Source organism: Lytechinus variegatus, chromosome 3 (assembly GCF_018143015.1).
Source record: "Lytechinus variegatus isolate NC3 chromosome 3, Lvar_3.0, whole genome shotgun sequence".
Classification (NCBI taxonomy): domain Eukaryota; kingdom Metazoa; phylum Echinodermata; class Echinoidea; order Temnopleuroida; family Toxopneustidae; genus Lytechinus; species Lytechinus variegatus.
This window is the reverse complement of record NC_054742.1, coordinates 11,019,721-11,044,083: the sequence shown is the minus strand read 5'-3', so window position 1 is coordinate 11,044,083 and position 24,363 is coordinate 11,019,721. Positions and strand designations below refer to the sequence as shown.

Sequence of the window (24,363 nt, the reverse complement as noted above, 5' to 3'; positions counted from 1 at the left end):
ATCTCATCAGTGCATGAAGTAGCTGGGTTTATTCAGCTTTGGGTGCACTGGGGGCCTTGAACTTTTGTAGGGGGCACCAAGATAAATATGTTGTGGGGATAGTCCTGCAGACCAAAGTTTAAGAAAATCATAATTTCATTCTCAAAAACACGATTAGGATATCTCAAAAGGCCTTAAGTAGGATCGTCACTCTCTTCCCCTCTTCTCTCGCCTTTTCTGTTTTTTTTTCTTTCCCCTTCTTTTTCCTTTCTCCCCCATTCCACTGTTTCATTCGCTATGTCTTTCCACTTTTTCTCTTCTTTTTTCCCTCCCTTTTTCTCTTCTTCAGGTGCGTTTTTTTTTGGGGGGATTAAAGCCCCCCCCCCAAAAAAAAAAAAAAAATCGCTCAAGCCCTACCAAGATTTTTCGACCACAAAGAAAAATGATCGCTATATAATGGGCCATATTATGTATTAATGTACTATTCCATTCATGTCATCAATTTGCTCTAGAATCAATTAAGTTTTTACTATTCAAATTATTCAAAGATTTTCTCCCCGGTCACCACATTCCCTCATAACATTTTTAAGGGTGTCATTGATATTAAAACCTTATCCGCTGCCATGTTCTATCCATGTAGGAGTGCAAAATTGATGTTTGATCTAGGGGGTGCCAAATGATTACCAAGAAATTGACTGATTAGGCCGATGATGATTTATTAAATAATTTATTGAAAAAATGAATGTTTGATCACATTGCTGAGATCCACATAATAAAGTTAAAATGCTGCCCCCAAAAATGCAATGTGTGTTGAACTTCACTCATGCATTAAAGTTCAATTTAATAATTTATGAAATTTGCTTTAACAACCAAAACTTGCCACGATTGATCATTAATTTATCACAACGCCCTTAACTTTGCAGGTTCTAACGGATTTGCCTTTCAAAAACTGACTGAAATTGGAAGGCTATTTCCTGCCCAGCCTAATTTTCATATACCCTTTGTTTAAGTGGGAAGTGCTCGCTCAACACATTTTGGTGTCATTTGAAAGTTGGCTTTATCATATATGTAGGCCCCCCCCCCAAAGTGATATATTTTTTTATTCGGCAGCCATGTCAAAAGTTGATAGATTTTGGGGAGCTACCATCAAGTAGATAAAACTAGTATTGTACCCAGGTCAGTCAGGGTCGTATCTAGGGGGCGCAAATAAAGAAATGAAAAAAAGGAAAAAATAATGCAAAGGAATAAAAGTGCAGAAAAGGGATACCACTGAACTGAAGGAAATTAATACCCTGTCTTGTTATTCCCATGGTAATGCCGTTTCCAACACATTTAGAAAATGAATCTTGCATGTCTTTATCCAAAGATGAATATTCGTGCCACTTTTTGATTAAAGGGGTGGTCCAGGCTGAAAGTATTTATAGCTTAATAAATAGAGTAGAATTCACTGAGCAAAATGCCGTCAATTTCATCAAAATCGGACAACAGATAGCAAAGTTATTGAATTTTAAAGTTTAGCAATATTTTGTAAAAATAGTCGTCATGAATATTCATTATAGTCTGGTCAGTTAGCGGAATTATGTGGACACGGTGGACAAAAGCGTGATTTTTTCTCCAGACCTTTGTTTATGTATAAGAATTAAGAATGGGGTATGCTCCAAAAAATCTGGCTGCAGGAACAGTGAAAAAATAGGTGAAAATGTCAGAATTTATGAGTTCAGATTTGTCTGATATATAGACTAGCACTAGTGCAAAACTCAATAGCAGTGCATTATTTTGCATTGGATTAGTTCTTGAATTCAGACCCTTTTTGAACAGATCTTCTGTTTGTCCTCGCATCTCAATGCACCAAATATGTGAATGAAGATGCTAACCAAGCCGAAGGGTGACGGTGGAGGGGGTTGAATGTTGGTGTGTGTGTACATATTTTGGTCTTGGGGTAAAGGTGGGCAAGACACATTTTTTGCATGTGTTGGAAATTATGTTGCCATGGTAACAGTGTATTATTGCAAAAATAAGGTAAAAATATTGCAGTTAGAACCACTTCCTCTGTTTTTAACCGATTCTCATGAAATTTGGCACACACATTGGTCTTGAGGTGAAGATGTCTAAGACACACTTTTGTGTGTCTTTCAGAAATCTTGTTGCCATGGTAACAACATATTATATGGTGAAAATTGGGGAAAAAACTTACAATTCAAACTGCTTCATCAGTTTTCAATCAATTCTAATGAAATTTGGCACACACATTGGTATTGAAGTAAAGATGTACTAGGCACTTTTTGTGTGTGTTTCAGAAACTGTGTTGTCATGGTAACAAAATATCATATGGCAAAATTTAGGCAAAAAAATTGCAATTTGAACTACTTCATCAGTTTTGAACCAATTCTCGTGAAATTTGTCTCACACATTGGCCTTGGGGTAAAGATGGGCAAGAACCTTTTTTTTTGCATTTGTCAGAGAGTACATTACCAGGGTAGCCACATATGATAGCCAGAAATGTAGGAAAACTTATTGTGGATCAAACTTCTTCCCCTGTTTTTAGTCAGTGCTCATAAAAATTCGAAGAAATATTCATCTTAGGGTAAAGATTCATATTAAATTCTAAATGTCTTCTCTGCATTAAAATGTGGGGGTATTAATCACCTTCATTAATATTTCTGGGTTTGGGGGGAAGGGGCAGGATTAGTCCTTTAAATCTGACATCAAAGAAGGTTAAAGGCAGTGGCCATTAGAAACATAAAAACGATAAACACTCTTAAAAAAACGCATCCCCTTATGGGCATATAGGCTGGAGGTACACTGGGTGAATATGAAACCTTCCGCTGAAGCAGAGGAGTTCCAACACTGGCAAGCAAACAAAATGTGTACCCCTTCTACTTTCAACAGCTGATTTTCCAAACCTTAGTTCCACCTCCCCAAGATGTGCACCCCTCCCCATACCACTTTTAGTTCTACTTCCCCATGCTCAAACCAGTCTACACCTTTGTCCCTCAGGGGTCAATGCATTTTTAAAGCTAGACATTACTCTTTTTTTGGGGGGGTGGGGTCTTTAGAAAATGACCTCATTAAAATTACAGTTAAAGGATTATGACTAGGAACTTAACCCCCCCCCCCCCCCCCCCCGAAAAAATAGGGGGCTGACAATACTTTTTAGCAGAAAATGCCCCCCCCCCCTTCAAAGGTAAGAAGAGTCCTCTGCACTTCAGACCATTCATTTGAAGCTTAATGCATTCTGATATGATAAAAAAAATGTTTACAGTACCCAATTAACCATTGTTTATTTATATTCTCCTACTCAGTCTTTTATTCATATTCCATTCCTACTCTTTCTTTTTAACTTTCACATCACTCTTGAATTTGAGCTTCACCATGCCATCTCCTTCTGTTTCCTGTCTCTAAGTATATGTTTTCTGACATATTTTAAAGTGTACCTTTAATCATGCAACTAATTATTATAGAAATATAAATATATACAAAAATATCTGCACTTGTTTTAGAAATTCACTTGCAAATCCATGACTCAGTAACATACCATATCAAAAATACACCTATGTGCACAATAGATTTTAGCCTTATATTTTCTTTCATTTAATTTTTTCAGTATATTTCTGTGACAGCCCCTGCTTCATGCTTCAAATAAAACATTAATTGGACACCGGAAACTTTTTTTTTCAAAGCAGAATGTTTGAGGCTTTAAATTAATATGCTGAAGTGTAAAGGATTTCCCTTTTTTTGGGGGGGGGTTAAGTTATAATTTCATTTTAATCTTTATGTGGCAATTTTCTAAAGCCCCCCAAATAAAAAATGTAAGGGGTGTTTTTTTAAGAGTGTTTAAGTTCCTCATGGTCATGGCCTTTAACCTTCTATATTTTTATGTTGTCAGGTTTTAAGGACCTTCTCCACCCCCCCCCCCCCCAAAAAAAGCCTATAAATATTATTGAAGATGATTAATACCCTGCGCTATTATATGACGTTATAAAGGGGAATCAAACCCAAATAAACACTTGTTTTTAGAGGAAAATAAAAAATCAGACAAGTTTATAGGTCAAAGTTTGAACAATATCAGACAAACCATAACAAAAATGTGAACATATTAAAGTTATAAACATTGGTAATCACTATACTCATGAAGACTTCAAATTGACTGCATATGTGATGTCACAGTGATTTAAGAAGGCAAGGACCACTCTTCCATGTACTGGAATATTAATTAGCTAAAATTTCTTTTTTCACAAGTTTTACTTCAAATTATATCTTTCTTTCATGAGGACATAAAACATACTACCGGGGTTTATATTACGGCCCCAATGGAATAGGGATTTAAGGAGAAAACCAAAAATCCTGATAACTACTAGTCTTAAGGGAAAGTTGTCCTTGCGGCCCCACCTCTTGTCATAATTTACTTACTCAGTTGCCAATTTGAATTCTACATACTAGTATCCTTAGGGATCTTAATTTTAAAGCAGCCATAACTATATTTTGCTTGTCCGATTTCTTTAAAACTTTCACCATTCTTATTTTTCTCCTTTTTCCATGCACACAACATTATGACCAAGGCTTGATTCCCTTTTAATACTGAATATGAATCTTTACCCAAAATGAATATTTGTGCCAACTTTTATGAGCACAGGCTGAAAACTGAGAAGTAGACTGATCCACAATGAGTTTTCCCCATATTTCTGGCTAAATGTGGTTACCAAGGCAATGCACTCTCTGACAAAAGGTTCTTGCACATCTTTACCTCAAGGCCAATGTGTGAGCCATAATTATTTCATGAGAATTGGTTCAAAACAACAACAACAAAAAACTGACAAAGTAGTTCAAATTGCAAGGTTTTTACCTAAATTTTGCCATATAATATGTTGTTCCCATGGCAACACAATTTTGAAAACACACACAAAAAGTGCTTTGTACATCTTTACTTCAATACCAATGTGTGTGCCAAATTTCATGAAAATTGATTGAAAACTGATGAAACAGTTTGAATTGTAAGGTTTTTTCCCCAATTTTCACCAGATAATATGTTGTTACCATGGCAACAAGATTTCTGAAAGACACACAAAAGTGTGTCTTAGACATCTTAACCTCAAGACCAATGTGTGTGCCAAATTTCATGAGAATCGGTTTAAAACAGAGGAAGTGGTTCTAACTGCAAGATTTTTACCTTATTTTTGCAATAATACACTGTTACCATGGCAACACAATTTCCAACACATGCAAAAAATGTGTCTTGCCCACCTTTACCCCAAGACCAAAATATGTACACACACACCAACATTCAACCCCCTCCACCGTCACCCTTCGGCTTGGTTAGCATCTTCATTCACATATTTGGTGCATTGAGATGCGAGGACAAACAGAAGATCTGTTCAAAAAGGGTCTGAATTCAAGAACTAATCCAATGCAAAATAATGCACTGCTATTGAGTTTTGCACTAGTGCTAGTCTATATATCAGACAAATCTGAACTCATAAATTCTGACATTTTCACCCATTTTTTCACTGTTCCTGCAGCCAGATTTTTTGGAGCATACCCCATTCTTAATTCTTATACATAAACAAAGGTCTGGAGAAAAAATCATGCTTTTGTCCACCGTGTCCACAAGTAGGGCATTTTTGACGCTAACAGACCAGACTATTAGGTGGGCTGATGATGTCACATCTCCACTTGTTCTTTTGTATTTTATTATATGAAATTAGGTTTATTCAAATTTTTCCTCCAAGAACTAGAAAAACTGGATTGACCAGTTACTGATTTAGTACATTAGATATTTATTGCTGCAACTTATTTCATCATAAGGGAGACATATTATTCTCACAAGTATGAAAAAAATATGATTTTATGTAATAATATAAGAAAACAGAAAGTGGAGATGTGACATCATCAGCTCGCCTAATGAATATTCATGACGGCTGTTTTTACAAAATATTGCTAAACTTTAAACTTCAATAACTTTATTATTTGTTATCCGATTTTGATGAAATTTTCAGCGTTTTGCTCAGTGAATTCTACTCTGTGTATTAAGATATATTTTCAGCCTGGACCACCCCTTTAATGATAATCATACCAACTCTCTACAAGAATTCCAACAAACAGCTTTAGCTTGAAATATTCCTTTTGTCAATCGCAAATATGACTTCTTTAGCTGCGAGTTTGAATCTTGACATTTTACTTTTCATTAATTCCCATTAATAGTTATGAAATACATTATTATTTATCTGGTTCCCTTTTCAAAGCGTTTTCAACACGCGCTGATTTGATAAGGGAGATAATTCATTGATTTTTACTAACAATGATTGAAATGTCATTTTTGGGTGATACGTAAAGTCCATCTTACAGTAAGAGATGAATAATGTGACATAAGTACTAGAATCTGTGTATGAAATCACAGATAAAATAACCATGATGACGATCAAGATGTTGTGGTGATGAAGATAATGATGATGTGATGAAGATAACTATGGACTGGTGATTGTTATGAGATGGGAGGTGGTGATGATAGAGATGTCGATGATGGTGGTGGTGATGTTAGTGATGACGATGATGGTAATGAAGCTAGTGTTGATGATGATGAATGACGATAGTAGATGGTGTTGGTAATGAACAGTGGAATACAGGTGGTGGGGGATCATGGTCTTGGGGCAAGAGCACCCCCCCCCTCCCCCTCAAAAAAAGAAGATAAAATACCAAAAAAATAAAAGAATGAAAGAGAAACGAAAAGAGAGAAGAGTTTTAGTATGATGTCATAATAAAAAAAAAATGAGTTTGTGTAATAAAAATGTCAAACATTTTACTCATTCACAATTTAAAAAAAATAACTTTGGCATGATGGGCCATATCTTACCCCTCAAAATCTTTTACTCACTACGCCAATGATAATGATGAAGTTTGTGGTGATGATGATGTCATAATGACGATGATATTGATGATGATGAAGTTGGTGGAGGCAATAATGTTTGTGATGATGACCACCCCCCCCCCCCCCCGCCCTTTCATTTTTCATCTTCTTCCATTATCAACACGCCTCCTGACATCTCCACCCCCATTATCTCCATTCCCGTCTTCTCCAACCATTTTCGCATCTCCATCCCTATTTCATTTCAATCTCTCCTCTCATCTCCACCCCCTACTCCTGTCAACCCTTCCACATCTCCATTCACCTCATCATCTCTACTCGATCATCTCCACCACTCCTCACCATCTCCATCCTCATCTCTAAACCTTATCTCAATCCCTCCCTGCATCCTCTCCATCCATCCTTGCATCATCCCCATCCCTCCTCTCATCATCTCCATCCACTCATCATCCACACCCCTCTCAACTCCATCACTCATGGCCATCCCACCTTTCACCATCTTCATCCTCCCCCCCCCCCCCCCCATCTCATCTCTCCAATCATCTCCATCTGATTACCATTTGACACAACATTTGCTCCTGCGACAATTGCCCCAGGCTTAATTTTGTCTAAAGCCCCTTTCACAATTGGTTGCGCGACTACTTACGACCCTTCACCGTTGCAATTCTGTGCAACATATATTGTGACCAAGTGATCGCAAACAATCGCACAAGCAATTGGTTTAGATGTTGGTTGGAAGCAGCGGCCTTAAGGCCTCCAAAAATGGGCGTCAAGGATGGTTACTTTAATTAGGAAGCGCATTCTCAGACCACGCAGTCACTGTCCTAATGATAATCAGCTTAGTGATATTAAAAAAACTTTTTAATAAGTAGAAGTGTAAAAATATGCCCACTCTCGCCATTGGAAAATGGGAAATATGTCAAGAGACGGAAAAATTAACTAAAATAAGTAGGCCTAAGTTGACTTCGCATAGCTACTTGAGCCGACTGCCTCACTCAGTCACAATCACAGCACACCCGGTCGCCCAGCTGGCTGGCCGGCGAGGAAAAGCACCGCATCGGTGTCCTTTCCAGGTGAACTATCTCAAAAAGTTTGCATTAACTATCAGTTTTGTGAAATGCAATAACTTTAAATAAGTACAGGAAATGTGAAAATGGAATATGAAAATACAAAATAGCACACACTTACCATTAAAATATGTAAAGTGACGGAAAAAATCAACTCAAATTTGCAAGTTGCAAGTTAAATGAACACGGCTAGCCGGCGGTATCGGATTATTCTCGTTGCAAGGGAACTCGCTATATTTTCTTTCAAAATAGCTCAAAGTGCACTGAAATGTCAATTTTTCTGTCGAGAATGTATTGAAGAAACATGGATTATGCGGGAAAATACTTTTGAAGTAAAGTTTGAAATTTTATTTAATGAAATTTTGAAGAAGAATTCAAGTGGTCGAGTTGTCCGATTCAGAGCCAACCCTGGACAACTCGACCGGGACGAGTTGTCCAGGGCAGCGGGTCGGGCTGTCCATGGTCGGGCTGTCTGGTGGTCGGGCTGTCCGGACCCCACGGTACGGTACCTGAGTGCTACATGTCATTTGCTCGTACAGAACAGATTGATTGCAGGCATATCATAACGCAACTTACCGAATTTCAGCACTACAAAGTACATGAGATGTTGAAATTCGTAAAACCACTTCGTGTCCTTCCCTGAGAACGACGAAATCAATGGTTTTTCTTTCAGAATCCTGTGGTTCGGTTCGTTGTTATCTGTCCATCATATCAATCATCGAAAATGAGCATTGATGCGCGCGCGACGCGACCGGTACGCGCGCGCACACACCTACGTACGGTGCGTACGTACGTGAAAGTACACTTCGCATTTTTTTTTATCATGTTTTGCAGAATGTTTTGTCCAAAATATGTCGAGGTCATTTATTTTCCAATACAAGGCCTTGAAGACTCGAATAGAAAAGTCAATTGAATAATGTTAATTATTTTTTAAAGAAAAATAATCTGTCATAATTTAATTGGCTTGAAAATGAGTAGAAATTGATATAACATAAACAAAAACTTTGAGTAAATTTTTAAAGGACCACCCCCCAACAAAGAGATGTTTTGAATAGAAAGAGAAAAATCTAACGAGAATAACACTCACACTGAAAGTTTTATCAAAATCTGATCTAAAATATGAAAGTTATGACATTTTAAAGTTCTGCTAAATTTCACATGACAAAACAATATATGCACTGACAGTGGCGCAACGGGGGGGGGGGGGGGGGCATGGGGGGCACGTACCCCCCCCCCCCAAAAAAAAAAAACCGGGGAAAATGAGAAAAGAGGGAGAAAGGGAGAGAAACGTAGTGGGAAAAAAGAACTTATCGTTTATTATTATATTATAATCTAATTATGTTATTTTACATGATAAAAATTAAAACAAAGTAATTTGCTCAGGGCCTATGTCTTTATTGTTCCTGGTGCTCGCATTGTCTATTTCACGAGATATATAATATTGTTGTACTAAAACATCCTGTTTTCAAGTCAATATACACCAAATATATTTCCTCGCACTTCGAATTATTATTGTTTTATGTATAGTGACATATGATTCTTTTTCATGACTACTTAAAGTGATTGCCCTATTTTTATTTTATTATTTATATATTTTATTTTCAGGCAAAAGACAACAAGAATATGTAGACGATGAATAAATTACCACCGACTATAGTGCCTGAGGATAGCTAAAAGAAAAACTAGTTTCTGTTATGAAGCCCTCCTCACTATTCGGGGTTTACAAATATACAAAAATAAAATCGGTATAAAATATGTTTAGATGCATTACTTATCAAAACAAAGAACTTAATAATAAAGAGTGTTTGTTTCCATGTGCAATTGTCCAGTCAATATAAAGTGTTCATGTAGTTCAATAAACAGCGTTATGCTATTAAGACCTATTTTAAGGACTTAATATAAAACATGTCCTGTCCGTGCTTACGTTCGCATTAGCGGATTGGTAAGATATATCTGATCTCCATGGAGTAAAATCAGTCCTTAAAATGTCTCTTTTTCTGATCTAAATTTTTAAAAATTTTCAGCTTGTGCTTAGCGCTCGCGTCATTTGGTTAGTGAAATACGCATGGTCTTCGTGAATTCCTGCAAACAAGCCTTAGAATGCCCCTCTTCAGGTCTGAATTTCCAAAATTCGCAATATTTGATTAATGAGATGCGTATTACAATGACTACAAGAAGTGCTTCATGTGTTTAGTAATTCTAACAAAATCAGCACTCGCTTTAGATGACTATGGTGAGATATGTGTACTCTTAATGGATTCCTTAAAAAATGGTCCTTAAAATGTCCCTATTTGGGGTCAATATATACAAAAGTTTCAGCTTGCGCTTCGCGCTCGCATTGTTTGTTTAGCGAGATACATATCTGTTTAATGGCACTCTCATTAAAATGTCTCTATTAAGTCAGTTTAAGGCAGCATACCTGGCAACTGTGACTCATTTTCTGGTTCCCCCCCCATGCCGTGACCCACGGTACGCCACTATATGCACTTCCTGGTGAGGAAACAAATGAGGGGACCGATGGCCGATGACATCACCCACTCACCATTTCTTTTATTGTATTTTATTATATGAAATATTTGAATTTTTCTCATTGTCATGTGAACAAAGAGTCCTTCCTCCTAAACATGGGGAATTCGATTGTTTTAACATTTTGTGGTTCAAATAACATGAACAATAGAGATTTAGGAAGTCCAAGTAAGTGCACAAAGGGCAAATTAGCATAACAATGGAAGATGACGTAATAGTTAATTTGCATAACGATGGAGTGTATGAATGGCAAGATGACGTCACACGATGAATATTCATGAGTAGAACAATGGATAAACAAAGGGAACAATGGGAGACCTCCTCGTCCAAGTAGGTGCACAATAGAGGGTCTAATGAATATGCATGAACAGTCGAAAATGAAAGTAAGTGCACAATAGAGGGTGTAATGAATATGCATGAGCAGTCGAAAATGAAAGTAAGTGCACAATAGAGGGTGTAATGAATATGCATGAGCAGTCGAAAATGAAAGTAAGTGCACAATAGAGGATCTCATGAATATGCATGAGCAGTCGAAAATGAAAGTAAGTGCACAATAGAAGGTGTAATGAATATGCATGAGACAGGGTTGGTGACATGTCCAAGGTATGTTACCTAGCAACAAGATAAACAAAAACCTAGCAACAAGGTAAACACAACTGATGAGATGTATTTTCTGATGCTGTCCTTTCATCCCAGCATGCTTTTGTATTTGGAGTTGACTCTGTATTGACCGTAGAGATTATTTCCACCCATCAATGTTTTTGTATTCGAAGTTGACTCTGTATTGACCGAAGAGATTATTTCCCTCCATCCAGACATGGGCGAAGGGAAATGACCGTAACCAATCTTCTCTTACATGTATGACAGGTATTTCAATCATTGTAATGTAAGTTGGTTGATAGTTGTCAAGGGTGTCTAGTGCCTAGTAACAAGGGCTGTGTATTGACGATGGTTTAGTCGAGAAGTTGTTTGTTAGTTGCCAAGGGGGTCAACTGCCTAGTAACAGGGGCTATATATTGTCGAGGCATTATTCGAGATAGTCACATTCTTCAGGATAACTGCAGAGACAAGCGAGCTCCATCCATCGTATCAAACCGTATCTACTTTTTTGACACTTGCAGTAAGTAGGAATTTTACTTTTCTATCTTGAATTACCGATTACTATTTGAAACAAACTATTTAGAGTCGATTTATTATACGATACTGTTTTAAATATTCTGTGCACAACATGATTTAACCCGAGAAGATGGAATTCTGTAAATGGATGTTACTTTGTATCGATATATTATTCATAAATGTCTCATCTGCATTTCTAAATCCTAAAACAAAATATATATGTCTGTTTCAGAAGACCATGGCTAGTCAGTGGACATCTCAGGATGAACATCAATATATTCAAGCTAGGCAAGTACTTGCCAGCTTGGAGGAGCGACGCAAACGACACCAGGCAAGGAGGGCCAATGAAAGGGCGGAATTGCTAGATGCAAGACGCGGAATTTCATCCGTTCGGTCCTCGCCTTCTTTGACCTCGGAGGAGTATCCCGTCATCCCTGAAACTCCCGATGACGAGGAGGAATATCCTGTTATTCCTGAAACCCCTTCTGAAATGGTAAGTTTATCATTTAATATTTGAGTCAGTGTATATAGAAACAGAAAAAGATAAAAGCTTGAACAATAAAAGTAAGTGTTGATGTAACCAGTCTTACCTGTCTGTTATTTTTTTCTTTATTTCTACGTTACAGATGGTGTCTGAAATCACTACAAGGGATGAAGAGGAACGCATGGAATCCGAAAGAGATCCCTCAGATTCTGAAATGGTACGTCCCTATCCTTGCTATTGTATTACCGTTCTTGAAAACTATTTTGGGAAAAAATATTTGAAAAATGTATGCAATAGATATGTAAGCTTTAGCCTTGTAATCTACTCCCGTTTTATTCTTTTTCATTTATACAATTTAGATTCTGCCACATAGTAGTCCGGATCTGTTTGACTCTCAGAAAAGCAGCGCCCTCGATTCGAATACTCCCGAAAGTGAAAACAGCAGAGCCCCTGAATTGGATAACACTGCCTCCGAAGAAGTAAGTAATTTCAATTTTTTAAATGGACGTTACCTAATAAAGCAATGCTAGAGAATATCAAATGACTGAAAATAAGAGTATCTAATATGCTTACTCTAATTCCGCTTTCTTCCTTTTTTTGTGTGTATGCATATCCACAGGTAAAGATGGAACATTTTTACGATGTTGTCGAGGAGCAAGAAAGAGATGCACCCCGCTTCGGAGGACGCGTGACGGATTTTAACATCGTCGTGAGGCCGTTGCATCGGCTTGTTGAGGAGATGGGCTCCCTCGAAGTTATAGGTAGATTATTTTCGAGTATTATTTCACGTCTAACGGAGGGTTTTTTGAACGGTGATCTTGTAGGTTTCATTCTGTCAGGTTCCAATCTACGTCAGGATGTAGGCATTCCTCTGACTCGATATGATCAACTATCAGTCGATCGAATTTTAGCTTTGTTGGAGCAAATTTTACAATCCAACGAAGATTTTAACATCTCGGAAGGATTCAAAATACGTTTAGTCCATATTCGTATGCCGCGAGGAGGTAAGGGATCGGAAAATATGATTCCCCTTGACAAATTCATTCACAAAAAGGGTAGATTTATCCAAATTACGAACAAAGATGAGCTTTGCCTTGGTAGAGCACTGGTAGTAGCCATGGCACATGCTCATAAAGAGGAGGAGCCTACTAATTTTCATCAAATCACTCACCCTAAAAAATACACGACCCAATTTGATGCGGCAAAACAACTCTTTATAGACTCTAACGTACCGGAGGGTGTTTGTGGAATTCCGGAAATAGAAAAATTTCAAAATATCCTGACAGAGCGAGGGTACCAGATTGCCGTCTTTGTCAATGGTGGAACCCACGGCCGGATATATGCCGGACCACCCAATAGGCATTTTCTTTCTTTATTCTATCACAACAACCACTTCGATGTCATCACTAAGATGCCAGCGTTTCTTCGCAAATCCTATTTCTGTAATACCTGTCTAAAGGGATATGATATGAAGCCCAGGCACAAGTGCAAAGATACATGCAGTGCCTGTAAGAGTGAGACAAATTGTGTATTGATTAAGAGAACAATGTGTGAACGATGTGGGCGTGTGTTCAAAAGTCAAGAATGTTTCGACAACCATCTTAAACCGGTAAGTGGTAATAGGAGTATATGTCAGCTATTTTTCAAATGTAAACAGTGCAATGTAATGTTAGATAGGACCCGAGGCAGTGACAAGACCCATGATTGTAGGTTCGGGTATTGTGAACGATGTCGTGATACGGTATCAAAGGAGGGTCATCGATGTTTTATGACTCCTCTGCCCAAGAAAAAGAAGGACGAAGCAAAAGATCAGGAAGAGAGGAAGAAAGGAGACGATACCCAAAAGTTTATTTTCTACGACTTTGAATGTCGTCAAGATGACAAAGTCGATGAAAATGATCACGGTTCAGTCTTTAAACATGTACCCAATCTTTGTGTAGCAATGAGAGTGTGCGGGCAGTGTTTCGACAAACAAGATGCATGCCCTGATTGTGGGGTACGTGAACATGTTTTTAGGGGGACAGACACTTTGAACAAGTTTGGGGAATGGTTATTTGGCATAGAGGAAAATCACAGGGGGGTTATTGCCATTGCTCACAATGCTCGATCCTACGATTCGCAATTCATTCAGGAGTATTGTCTAAAGTCGGGGGTGGTACCTCAAGTCATCATGAATGGTGCTAAAATTCTATCACTCTCTCTAAACGATGTAAAATGTATAGACTCACTTAGTTTTCTTGCCATGCCATTGTCTTCTTTTCCTTCAACCTTTCAACTGAAGGAATTGAAAAAAGGGTTCTTTCCTCACTTTTTCAATACCCTCGAAAACCAAGATCATGACGGACCGACCTTGCCAGCTAAAGAATATTACGATCCAGATGGGATGTCAACCGAAAAACGGGACGAGTTTGACGTTTGGTATTCGCACCATCAAAACGACAATTTTAACCTTCAAAGAGAATTACTAGAGTATTGTCGTTCTGATGTCCAAATTCTGATGGAAGGTTGCATGGCTTTCAGACGTCTCTTTATGAGCGTCACGGATAACATCGACCCCTTCCATAACATAACGATTGCCTCAGCTTGCAATACTGTATTTCGGACGCAGTTTTTGAAGGAAAATTCCATAGGTCTCATCCCGGTCCAAGGATACAGACATAAAGATCGACACTCAATCATTGCCTTGAAATGGCTCGAATGGGTTAGTCATAACGAGGGAATTCAAATAGAGCATGCGCGTAACGGTGGTGAACACCGAATCGGAAACTACAGAGTGGATGGTTACGATTCAGCAACGCGGACTTGTTATGAATTTTTAGGGGATATTTGGCATGGGTGTCCACGTTGCTACAAAAGGCGTGATATACTTGTTCCTGGTTCCAGTACCACCGTTCAGGAGGTATACGACCAGACAATGTATAGAATAAATGCATTGAAGAAACAGGGATATCGCGTCATCACGATGTGGGAGTGTGACTTTTCAAAATTAAGACGCGAAAACAAGACGCTGCAGACGTTTTTGGAAAAACTACAGTTTCGGGATCCTCTCAATCCTCGCCATGCTTTTTACGGGGGGAGGACAAACGCGGTGAAATTGAGTCATAGAATTCAGGGTAATGAGCGAATCAAATATGTAGATGTTTGTAGTCTGTATCCTTGGGTTTGCAAGTACGGTAAATATCCCCTGGGTCATCCCGACATTATCACAAAGGATTTCGAGGATATTCAGCGCTATTTTGGATTGGTGAAATGTAAAGTCTACCCTCCTCGACAACTATTTCACCCTGTTCTCCCATACAGGAATGAGGAGAATAAGCTTCTCTTTCCGTTGTGTCGCACATGCGCAAACGAAAAGCAAACTTCAAAATGTTTGCATAGCGATGAGGAAAGGGCCCTTGAATCTACGTGGGTTACGGAGGAAGTAAAGAAGGCAATAGAATTGGGGTACAAGGTTGTAGAACTGTTTGAAGTGTGGCATTATCCTCACTTTGACCAGTACAATCCTCGAACCCAGGAAGGAGGACTCTTCAGGGACTACATAGATCTGTTTTTGAAAGTCAAACAGGAATCAAGCGGATGGCCCTCCGAATGTCATTCCAATGACGACGAGGTATCCGCCGATATACAAGAAAAGCGCGCAAATTATGTTAGACAATATCATGAAAGAGAAGGTGTCCCTTATAAAAATCGCCAATGGTATTTGAATGGTGCCGAATGGTAGTTGAATGGTAATCTGAATGGTAAATGGTACGCGAATGGTATTTAAGTGGTGTTTCAATGGTAAGTTCTTAATGGTAATTGGTAGTTTATTTAATGGTAAATGGTATACCATATACCGAATGGTGTTTCAGTGGTATGTGACTAATGATATGATTGGTATGATGAATGGTATACCATTTACCCAATTGTGTCTCAGTGGTATTCAATGGTGTCTCAGTGGTATGTGCTTGTAATGGTATGATTGGTATGATGAATAGTATACCATACATCCAATGGTGTCTCAGTGGTATTCAATGGTGTCTCAGTAGTATGTGCCTGTAATGGTATGATTGGTATGATCAATGGTATACCATACACCAATGGTGTCTCAGTGGTATACAATGGTGCTCAGTAGTATATGCCTCTAATGGTATGACTGGTATAATGAATGGTATACCATGCACCAATGGTGTCTCAGTGGTATACAATGGTGTCTCAGTGGTATTCAATGGTGTCTCAGTAGTATGTGTCTTTGATGGTATGACTGCATGGTATACCATGATATACCCAATGGTGTCTCAGTGGTATACAATGGTGTCTCAGTGGTATTCAATGGTGTCTCAGTGGTATGTGCTTGTAATGGTATGATTGGTATGATGAATAGTATACCATACATCCAATGGTGTCTCAGTGGTATACAATGGTATCTCAGTGGTATTCAATAGTGTCTCAGTAGTATATGCCTCTAATGGTATGACTGGTATAATGAATGGTATACCATGCACCAATGGTGTCTTAGTGGTATACAATGGTGTCTCAGTGGTATTCAATGGTGTCTCAGTAGTATGTGTCTCTATAATGGTATCACTGGTATGATGAATTGTATACCATATACCCAATGGTGTCTCAGTGGTGTCAAATGGTGCTGAGTAGTATGTGCCTCTAATGGTATGACTGCATGGTATACCATTATATACCCAATGGTGTCTCAGTGGTATACAATGGTGTCTCAGTGGTATTCAATGGTGTCTCAGTAGTATGTGCCTCTATAATGGTATGATTGGTATCAATATGGTGTCTTAGTAGTATGTGCCTAGTGGTAATATAATATAATCATATTGGATAATTGTAAAGCTATAGTGGCTTAGTGGTGTTTGCCTAATGAATGCCATTTGTGTTAATGGTGAATGATATGCCCAATTGCATTACCCATTAACATAATTCCGAAGATTTAAAGAAAATATATCAAAGATTAAAAGGTATTTAGAGTTAATTAAATATTTGACCTGTGACTTTTATGCGAGCAGCTTCCCCAAATCAAGTGTAATCGCTCATGATTGTAAACATGGTCTCTTGCATTCTTTTAAATTGTCTTTGTCCTTATTAAGTAAAAGGTCTATATGTGTTTAAATATTATTGATCCAGTGGTTATGATACAATATTATAAATTTGTTATATTTTACAATTGTACATAAATTTAAATCTGATGCAATGGGTGCAAAAATAAAATCAATCGGTCAATGAAATCTTTTTTGATAAAAAGGGTTTTAATTTTTAATTAATAAGTTTTATTCAATTTTTATAATCATTTTGCTTGTTTATGGCCGCTTTTTATAAAAAGAACTATATATTTAGTGTTCCGAGAAGATATTTGCAATCAATGCCAAAATTCGATCAGATGCAAATTTACAGGTGATGATACATTAAGTTTATTTAGAACATATCAATTTGGATTGTTTTATGGATCAGTTGCAAGTTTGCAATGAAAAGTATGACTCTCATGATTTTGGAGTCTGAAATTGATTTGCGTTCGATTGCTTCGATTGCAAGTTTCTTGCAATGCCCCATATTTTGCTCAAAATGAATTCACTGTTGGTTGTCTTGGTCCCCCAACCTCTATCAAATTCCCATCCGCAAACCCTGATTTGGTCTGTCTGCAACGTCAAAAGCCCCATCTGACCCATTTGTACGCTATTATAGCTGCTTCCAATCATGAATTATTTCACCCTTTTTTTACAAATGATATTTTCAAAATTCTAATTCTATTTTAGGCTCTAAATATTCTTTCCCACTTGTGGACGGCGTTTATAAAGAGGAGAGCTATTCTATAGGCCGGCATTACTTGATTGAAATGATTTATCCACATGGTCTTGCTCCCTCACCCCTATCAAAATTCCCTGCCGCCATACAGGGTATAGTACAATGTAACAGAAAAGAAATCTACTGAATGAAATCTCAATTTCAATCATTACAAAAGCAAATTAAAAGGGAAGAGGAGTGAGTAAAAAATATATATATAAAGGGGAAAAACAAGAAAAGAAAAAAGGCAAAGAAAAGAAAGATTAACAGAAAAGAAAAAAAAGAAAACGAAAATAAAAAAGAAAATAAGAGAGAGAACAGGAAAAAAAAGTGAAGGGATCGAAAACTTTTTTCATAGATTCCAAGATCCAAGTAAAACAGTGGCATGCACTTACGCCATCATGGTTTCCAACACAGAACCAATCGAGAGGAAAAAGAAGACACCCCTGATTTGGTTTTAATTCACCCCCCCCCACCCATATCGGGATGTGTATTTATCTTGGCGAAGAAGTCCCCTCCCCCCCATATTTTGTCATAATTTATCCCCCCCCCCCATATGCTGTGGCGAGAGGGGCCGCTTGGCTGCTTGCCAGGTAGCTCTATTATACGTGTTGTTCTCGCACTACGCACGCGCGAACGTCTAACCGCCAAGTGCAATATTTGAAAAAGAATACTCGATCTACCGGTACTACCGTTTTGCTGTTGATAAGTCCGTCGATAATTCATCAAAAACTAAAGGAACACGGGTCAGATTCGGAGAGCGACTTCAAAGTCATTTGTAGAAGGCTATAACAGTAAGTTCTATAACAATTTTCTTTGATTTATTTCTCAAATTGTCTCAAAATTTTAGATGTCGTACTGCCACGACATGCACGACCACTGCACTGCCACCGTCACTGCCCCGTTAGCGCTGGCCGCTGCTCTACGGGCCGGGACGTGGCTTTGACGATAGGGAGTGCTTATGGTTTATGCTTTGTATTGGCAGAGTTAAGATCGGCGAGCATTGAATAGTAATTCGCTCATATTGCCTGATGTTTATTGTCAATGTTTTACAAAAACCATCTCTGAATACATTGAATTCGTGAATGAATGATTTGTTAATGCTAATGTCAAGACTGTCAAAGTTTTAATTGTGAATAAATAGACCGTTACTGCACACGTTAATTTACTGAAATTGAAAACTTGCCGACAAATATTGCTTTGAAATTAGGCCTATAATTTGTTGTTGTTGTTGTTGATAGATGTTGGTAAATGAGATAAAATGGAGGTGAAACATGGTAAGGGTCCTAAAGTTTAAAAAATGATAAAGGCTACGCAGGTCTATAACTTAGCTACACTGTACACACCACTCATTGCACATACTATTTCAATGGTAAAATGTGCACTTTGTGTGTGGAACTGTGACTGGACGGAGTGACAAACGATTCCTATTCAATTTTTCTACAGAGGCTGCAATAAATATGCAGAGAAAACTGGCACTAATGCAGTTTTGCACCGGCCGATTACCAGCATACCTCATCACCAAAACTTGTTCCCAAATGTCATGACAGGTCTCTCAGTCACATTTCGATGTTAATATACCCACCGTTTTTCAAAATATTGGGAATGGCTGTATTTAGTCTTCGATCTCGACGTCGTTGATCTAATCCGTAGACATCACTTCGCGGATCTCTCGGATTCGCCGTAATGTTTATATGGACTGAAGTTAGCAACCAAATCATGCTAACATGTGGCAAACAAACTGCCAGCATGCCGCATGCGAATCTTTTGATCGCATAACTTCGGTCCATATCAACATGACGGCGAATCCAAGCAATCCACAATATTTTGAAAAGTGGTGGGCATATTGTGTATTGATCTCAAAATGTGTGTAGACAATTCTGGTGGGGAGTTTTGCTTGAAGTTGCATGCACAACGAACAATTGTCCATAGACTGTGTACAACGGATAGATCGTCTCCGCACAGCGATTCGAAGACCGCTGATTGGTCAATAGCGCAGATCACGTCATGACCACGTGGTCCCAAAAATAATTCCTTTGGACTGCGTGCGGAAGTATCGATAACGATATCCGGTCATGTTGTGTACACGGTAAATGGTCTTGGTTCGTGATCGGATCGCTCCGGTATCGATTGAAAATTATCGAAACTGCAATTTCATGCATATTCACGCGACGCTCCGAAACCCGGAAGCCAATTGACTTTGTGCACGTTGCGATAGACTCTACAAATTCCAAGGAACACGATGACATATAGACGCTAATTCGTAAGATTTTGACGGAAAAGCAAGAAGTATTCAAAATTCGCTTACCTGTGCGGTATCGGTGAGAAAATAGATCCTCCGAGAATACCTTTCATAATTCATATAAAATATAGGAAAATTGAAATTCTAGGTCGATTTTGGTACGAGGTGATAGGGAATTGCACACTTGTTTTGGTGGAATTCTGTGTGGGGAAACAAAAGGCTTGCACTGCGCATGCTTACTATATTTTCATTCATAAATTGGTTCTCGGCAGTGGCTGGATGACGTCATGTAATAAGCAAAAATGTACACGACCGCTACGTTCACGCTCCGCTATCCGTTGTACACAATTGTTCACTGTGAGTTGGCTGGTGTGAAACTGCATTAGTGCCGAAGGGTATTCTTAGATCCTTTCATGGGGCTAGGCATATCAATTTTTAAAGTAAATTTTATCCTCTTTTAACGTTAAGTTTGTCCTGTGATCACATTTTATCTGTTTTTATTTATTTACTGATCAAAACTTGCCTAAAAAACGTCTGGAGTTCATCCACTGGCATATGATTGTCCATGAACGGATCCATGATTTCTCAAAGGGGTAGTGGGGCACATTTTCCCAAGGAAACTTTAAATAACAAGCAAACCAAAAAGGAGATCCTCTTGTATGAGACAATATTTTTAATATAAATATTTGCTGTAACTTTCGAAGGGGGGGGGGGGAGAACACTTGTGTAAGAAAGCCACATTTTTATCAAACACATCAACTATTGCTCTCAAAGTGGGGGCACAGGTCAAATGTGCCCACTTGGATCTGCTTCTGCGATTGTCAATACCAGAAAAATGGAATTTATGTCATCGATTACCCTCTTGAAAATTGCTGCTCTAGAAATTTGATTTCAGATGACATAGCTATTACTAGTATAAAGCATGCACAGTTATAATACAGCCTTGTCTGAACTACGCTGAAATACTATCACATTTCCTTATTTTTATCCTAAATTCTGGGCTGGTAATCAGAGGTCCATGAAAAATATCTTTAACATTAAAGTTCTAAGATCATTATTTTTCTATTACTATATTAGTATTCTATTTTTGTTTGTATCTGCACATACATGCAGATTTTACAACACTTAAATTGATTTTATTTCATTTTCAAAGTTTGGACGACGGATACACTGGATGATAAGGTAGATGATCCAGCCTTATCTTGGAATGACACGACGGGTGTTGAACAGAGAAAACGTACCGTGTACAAGAAACAATTGGAGTTTATGAAAGGTAGGTGTGTAAGAATTTTCTTCAGTAGAAAAAATGCAAAGCTTCATGAGATAAAACAGATTGTATTCCTGCAGTGGCATAGCTGAAAAAAAAACCTTGTCAGGAATGGTAAAAAATCCTTAGAAAGGACAAATGTCATCCCTATTTAGAGGAGCACACGTCTTTTCTGACACCCCCCCCCAGAAAAAAATCAGTATGTTGGCTGGGGGGGGGGGGGAAGGGTGGACACTTTTTCCCCAGGTATTCATTTGTTGTGGTATTTGTCATCATTGGGGCAACCTCCCATTATATAATAGGTTATTGTCTACCCATCTATGGTTAAACATAAATTTATTTATCATATTTTACAAAATGTTTTGTTGATATTTGTTAATTGGTATCATTCAATTGAATGGTAGAGTATACTGCAAATTTCTCAATATATAAAAAAATATATGAACTTCTAAAGAAAGCTTACACACACGACAAGCATTGATGTTTTGAACCCTTAGCTAATATACTGTCCTTTGCATTGTTTTCATCCAATATTTCTTATTACAGCTTCAAGGAATTAATCCTGTCGGGTACCCATTCACTTCATCTGGGTCTAGTGATGCACAGTGTGAATGAAATTCGGGCTGAAGGAAAACACACCATGGCTAGGACTCAAATTCACGACCCTCTGTTTGAAAGGTGAGAGTCAGAACCACTAGACCACGACGTTCCCAGCTGATGTCATATCCCCACTTGTTCTTTTGTATTTTATTACAAGAAGTCGCGCTAATTTACATTTTGTCCTCCGAGAACTATAAAAAATGGAGTGAAAATTTATTTCAAAGACATGTCCACCCTAACAAAAAAGTTGATTTGATTAAAAAGAGAAAAATCAAACATAAAAATCGGATGAAAAATAAGAAAGGTATGACATTTTTAAGTTTCGCTCAATTTCACTTAATAGTTACATGCACATCCAGGTCGGTATGCAAATGAGGGAACTGATGACATCACTCATTCACTTTTCTTTGTTTTTTGAATATGAAATATTATAATTTTCTCCTCATTGTCCTATGAAATAAAGTTTTATTTTTATTTTTTTATTGTCAAATCTGTAAAAAATTGAAATATTTTACAATTCAAACAATGAAAACCAAAACAAAAAGTGAGGGTCTTATTTTGCATCCGATTTAGATGAAATATTTTGCATGATGCTTGCCTGATTTTCTCTGTTGATTCAAAACAATCTTTTCTGTGGTGGACTAGACCTTTAATGTGAAGATATGCATTGCTGGAAATAATGATATGATACTTGGGACATATCATACACACATGTATGAAAATATGAAATAATTATTTCATTTTATAGAATAAGCCTAACAAATATTCCTGACGATCGTGTGTACATTGGGTTAATTTTTTACCAAAATGTTGTTAAATTTCAAATTCAATAACTTTGTTATTATCAGATTTTAATGAAATTTTCAGCATGATCCTTTTCTGATTCATTCTCTCCCTACCAAAATCTCCCTTTTCTCATGCTTTCTTTCTATGGTCCTCTTCATTCTCCTTATAACTATGTTATATGTAAAGTGTAACCGGTCGTCCAACCAATTTGATTGAAGGGCTAGAGGTACTCGAGACTGAAAGCTATGTGATATAATTCAAAGTGTACATCAGACAAACAAAAAACACTGAAAATCTCATCCAAATTTGTTTAGGATTAACAAAGTTTTGACGAATTAAAGTTGTTATTTTTGCTAAAACTGTTCTCTGCAAGTCCTCATGAATATACAAGATCACAATTTATATATTTTTTGTATTATATGAATTTAAATTTTGTCCAAGCTCGGTTGTAAAAAGTTACGATTGACTACTGATTTACTGTGTAAGACAATATAACACAACAAAAATAGACAGAAAAGAAATAAGTGGGTATCTTGTATATATTATTTTCTATATATTTTGCAAAAAAGGTCTCTATTTTTCTTCTGTTTTTTAGTTTTCCAAATTGAATAATTTTCTTTCCTTATTTTCCTTATATTTTTTTCTATGTGTGATATATTATTTATTTCTTAATGTATCATTATTGTATTTATGATAAACTTTTGGCGTGTTTCTACAGTAAATCATTAAAAACGGTTTATCTTTTCCGGACTCGAATTACGATTGACTACTAATTTACTGTGTAAGACTATAATCTTTTTCACACATATTTAACACAACAAAAATAGACAGAAAAGAAATAAGTTGGTATCTTGTATATATTATTTTCTATATATTTTGCAAAAAAGGTCTCTATTTTTCTTCTGTTTTTTAGTGTTCCAAATTGAATAATTTTCTTTCCTTATTTTCATTACATTTTTTTTCTATGTGTGATATATTATTTATTTCTTAATGTATCATTATTGTATTTATGATAAACTTTTGGCGTGTTTCTACAGTAAATCATTAAAAAACAGTTTATCTTTTCCGGACTCGAATAACCTTATCGTTCTTAAACCAACCTGTTTCTACAGACTGAATAATCTGATTAACTTGCATTTCGCGTCGCAAATACGGTGGAAATCGGAAATTCAACCTATAACCTCACATTGCATTTTGGTATGTCAAAAATTGCATCTCGTTAGGAAAATTTTCAAAATTCATGGTAGATCTCACTCATTGTAGCAGGTACACGTTTTGCGATCAGCTGGCGAGATAAAAAACGGCCAGAATATATGTTTACTGTGAGATCGCACTTCTTGGTTCAAGCACTTAAGCCAGACACGTATGCTATTTTGCCCCGTGTTTTATACAGAAAAGTTAAACAGATTAACATGGCAATAACCGCCTCTCAGAGAGATGGTTATGAGAAACCGTATTTTGCGCGATGCAATTTATCAATAAACCGCATCGCGTCTGTTTCTACAGGAAAGTTATCAGGGATTCTGGATACTTAGGCGGGTAATACCTTTTAACAATTCTTTGTAGAAACATGCCATTGATATATCTTTTTAGGTGAAAAGAAAAAAGAGACCAATTTGGGAGTACTATTTTCCCCCCTTTTGGGGATATTTCATTTCT

The 24,363-nt window shown here is 37.4% G+C and overlaps 2 protein-coding genes and 1 long non-coding RNA gene across 3 annotated transcripts in view; 2 read left to right on the top strand and 1 right to left on the bottom strand.

Moving 5' to 3' along the window:
- The window catches only part of LOC121410202 (5-aminolevulinate synthase, erythroid-specific, mitochondrial-like), a 35,765-nt gene extending 27,133 nt beyond the window's left edge, over window positions 1–8,632 (bottom strand). The window contains exon 1 of the mRNA XM_041602129.1: window positions 8,482–8,632. The gene's annotated coding sequence lies outside the window, so the exon portion shown is untranslated. The remainder of the gene's footprint in view (window positions 1–8,481) is intronic.
- Window positions 8,633–10,812: 2,180 nt separating this feature from the next.
- Window positions 10,813–17,365, top strand: LOC121411962. The gene is made up of 6 exons (XM_041604872.1): window positions 10,813–11,551; window positions 11,780–12,040; window positions 12,174–12,248; window positions 12,391–12,510; window positions 12,651–15,702; window positions 17,352–17,365. The coding sequence occupies exons 2-6, from the start codon at window positions 11,786–11,788 to the stop codon at window positions 17,363–17,365; spliced, it is 3,516 nt and encodes a 1,171-aa protein (XP_041460806.1). The 5' UTR covers window positions 10,813–11,551; window positions 11,780–11,785.
- Window positions 17,366–18,563: 1,198 nt separating this feature from the next.
- On the top strand, window positions 18,564–22,008 carry LOC121412177. Its single transcript, XR_005969563.1, has 3 exons — window positions 18,564–18,603; window positions 21,205–21,324; window positions 21,865–22,008. It is a non-coding gene; the product is annotated as an uncharacterized LOC121412177 (long non-coding RNA).
- The last annotated feature ends 2,355 nt before the right edge of the window (window positions 22,009–24,363 follow it).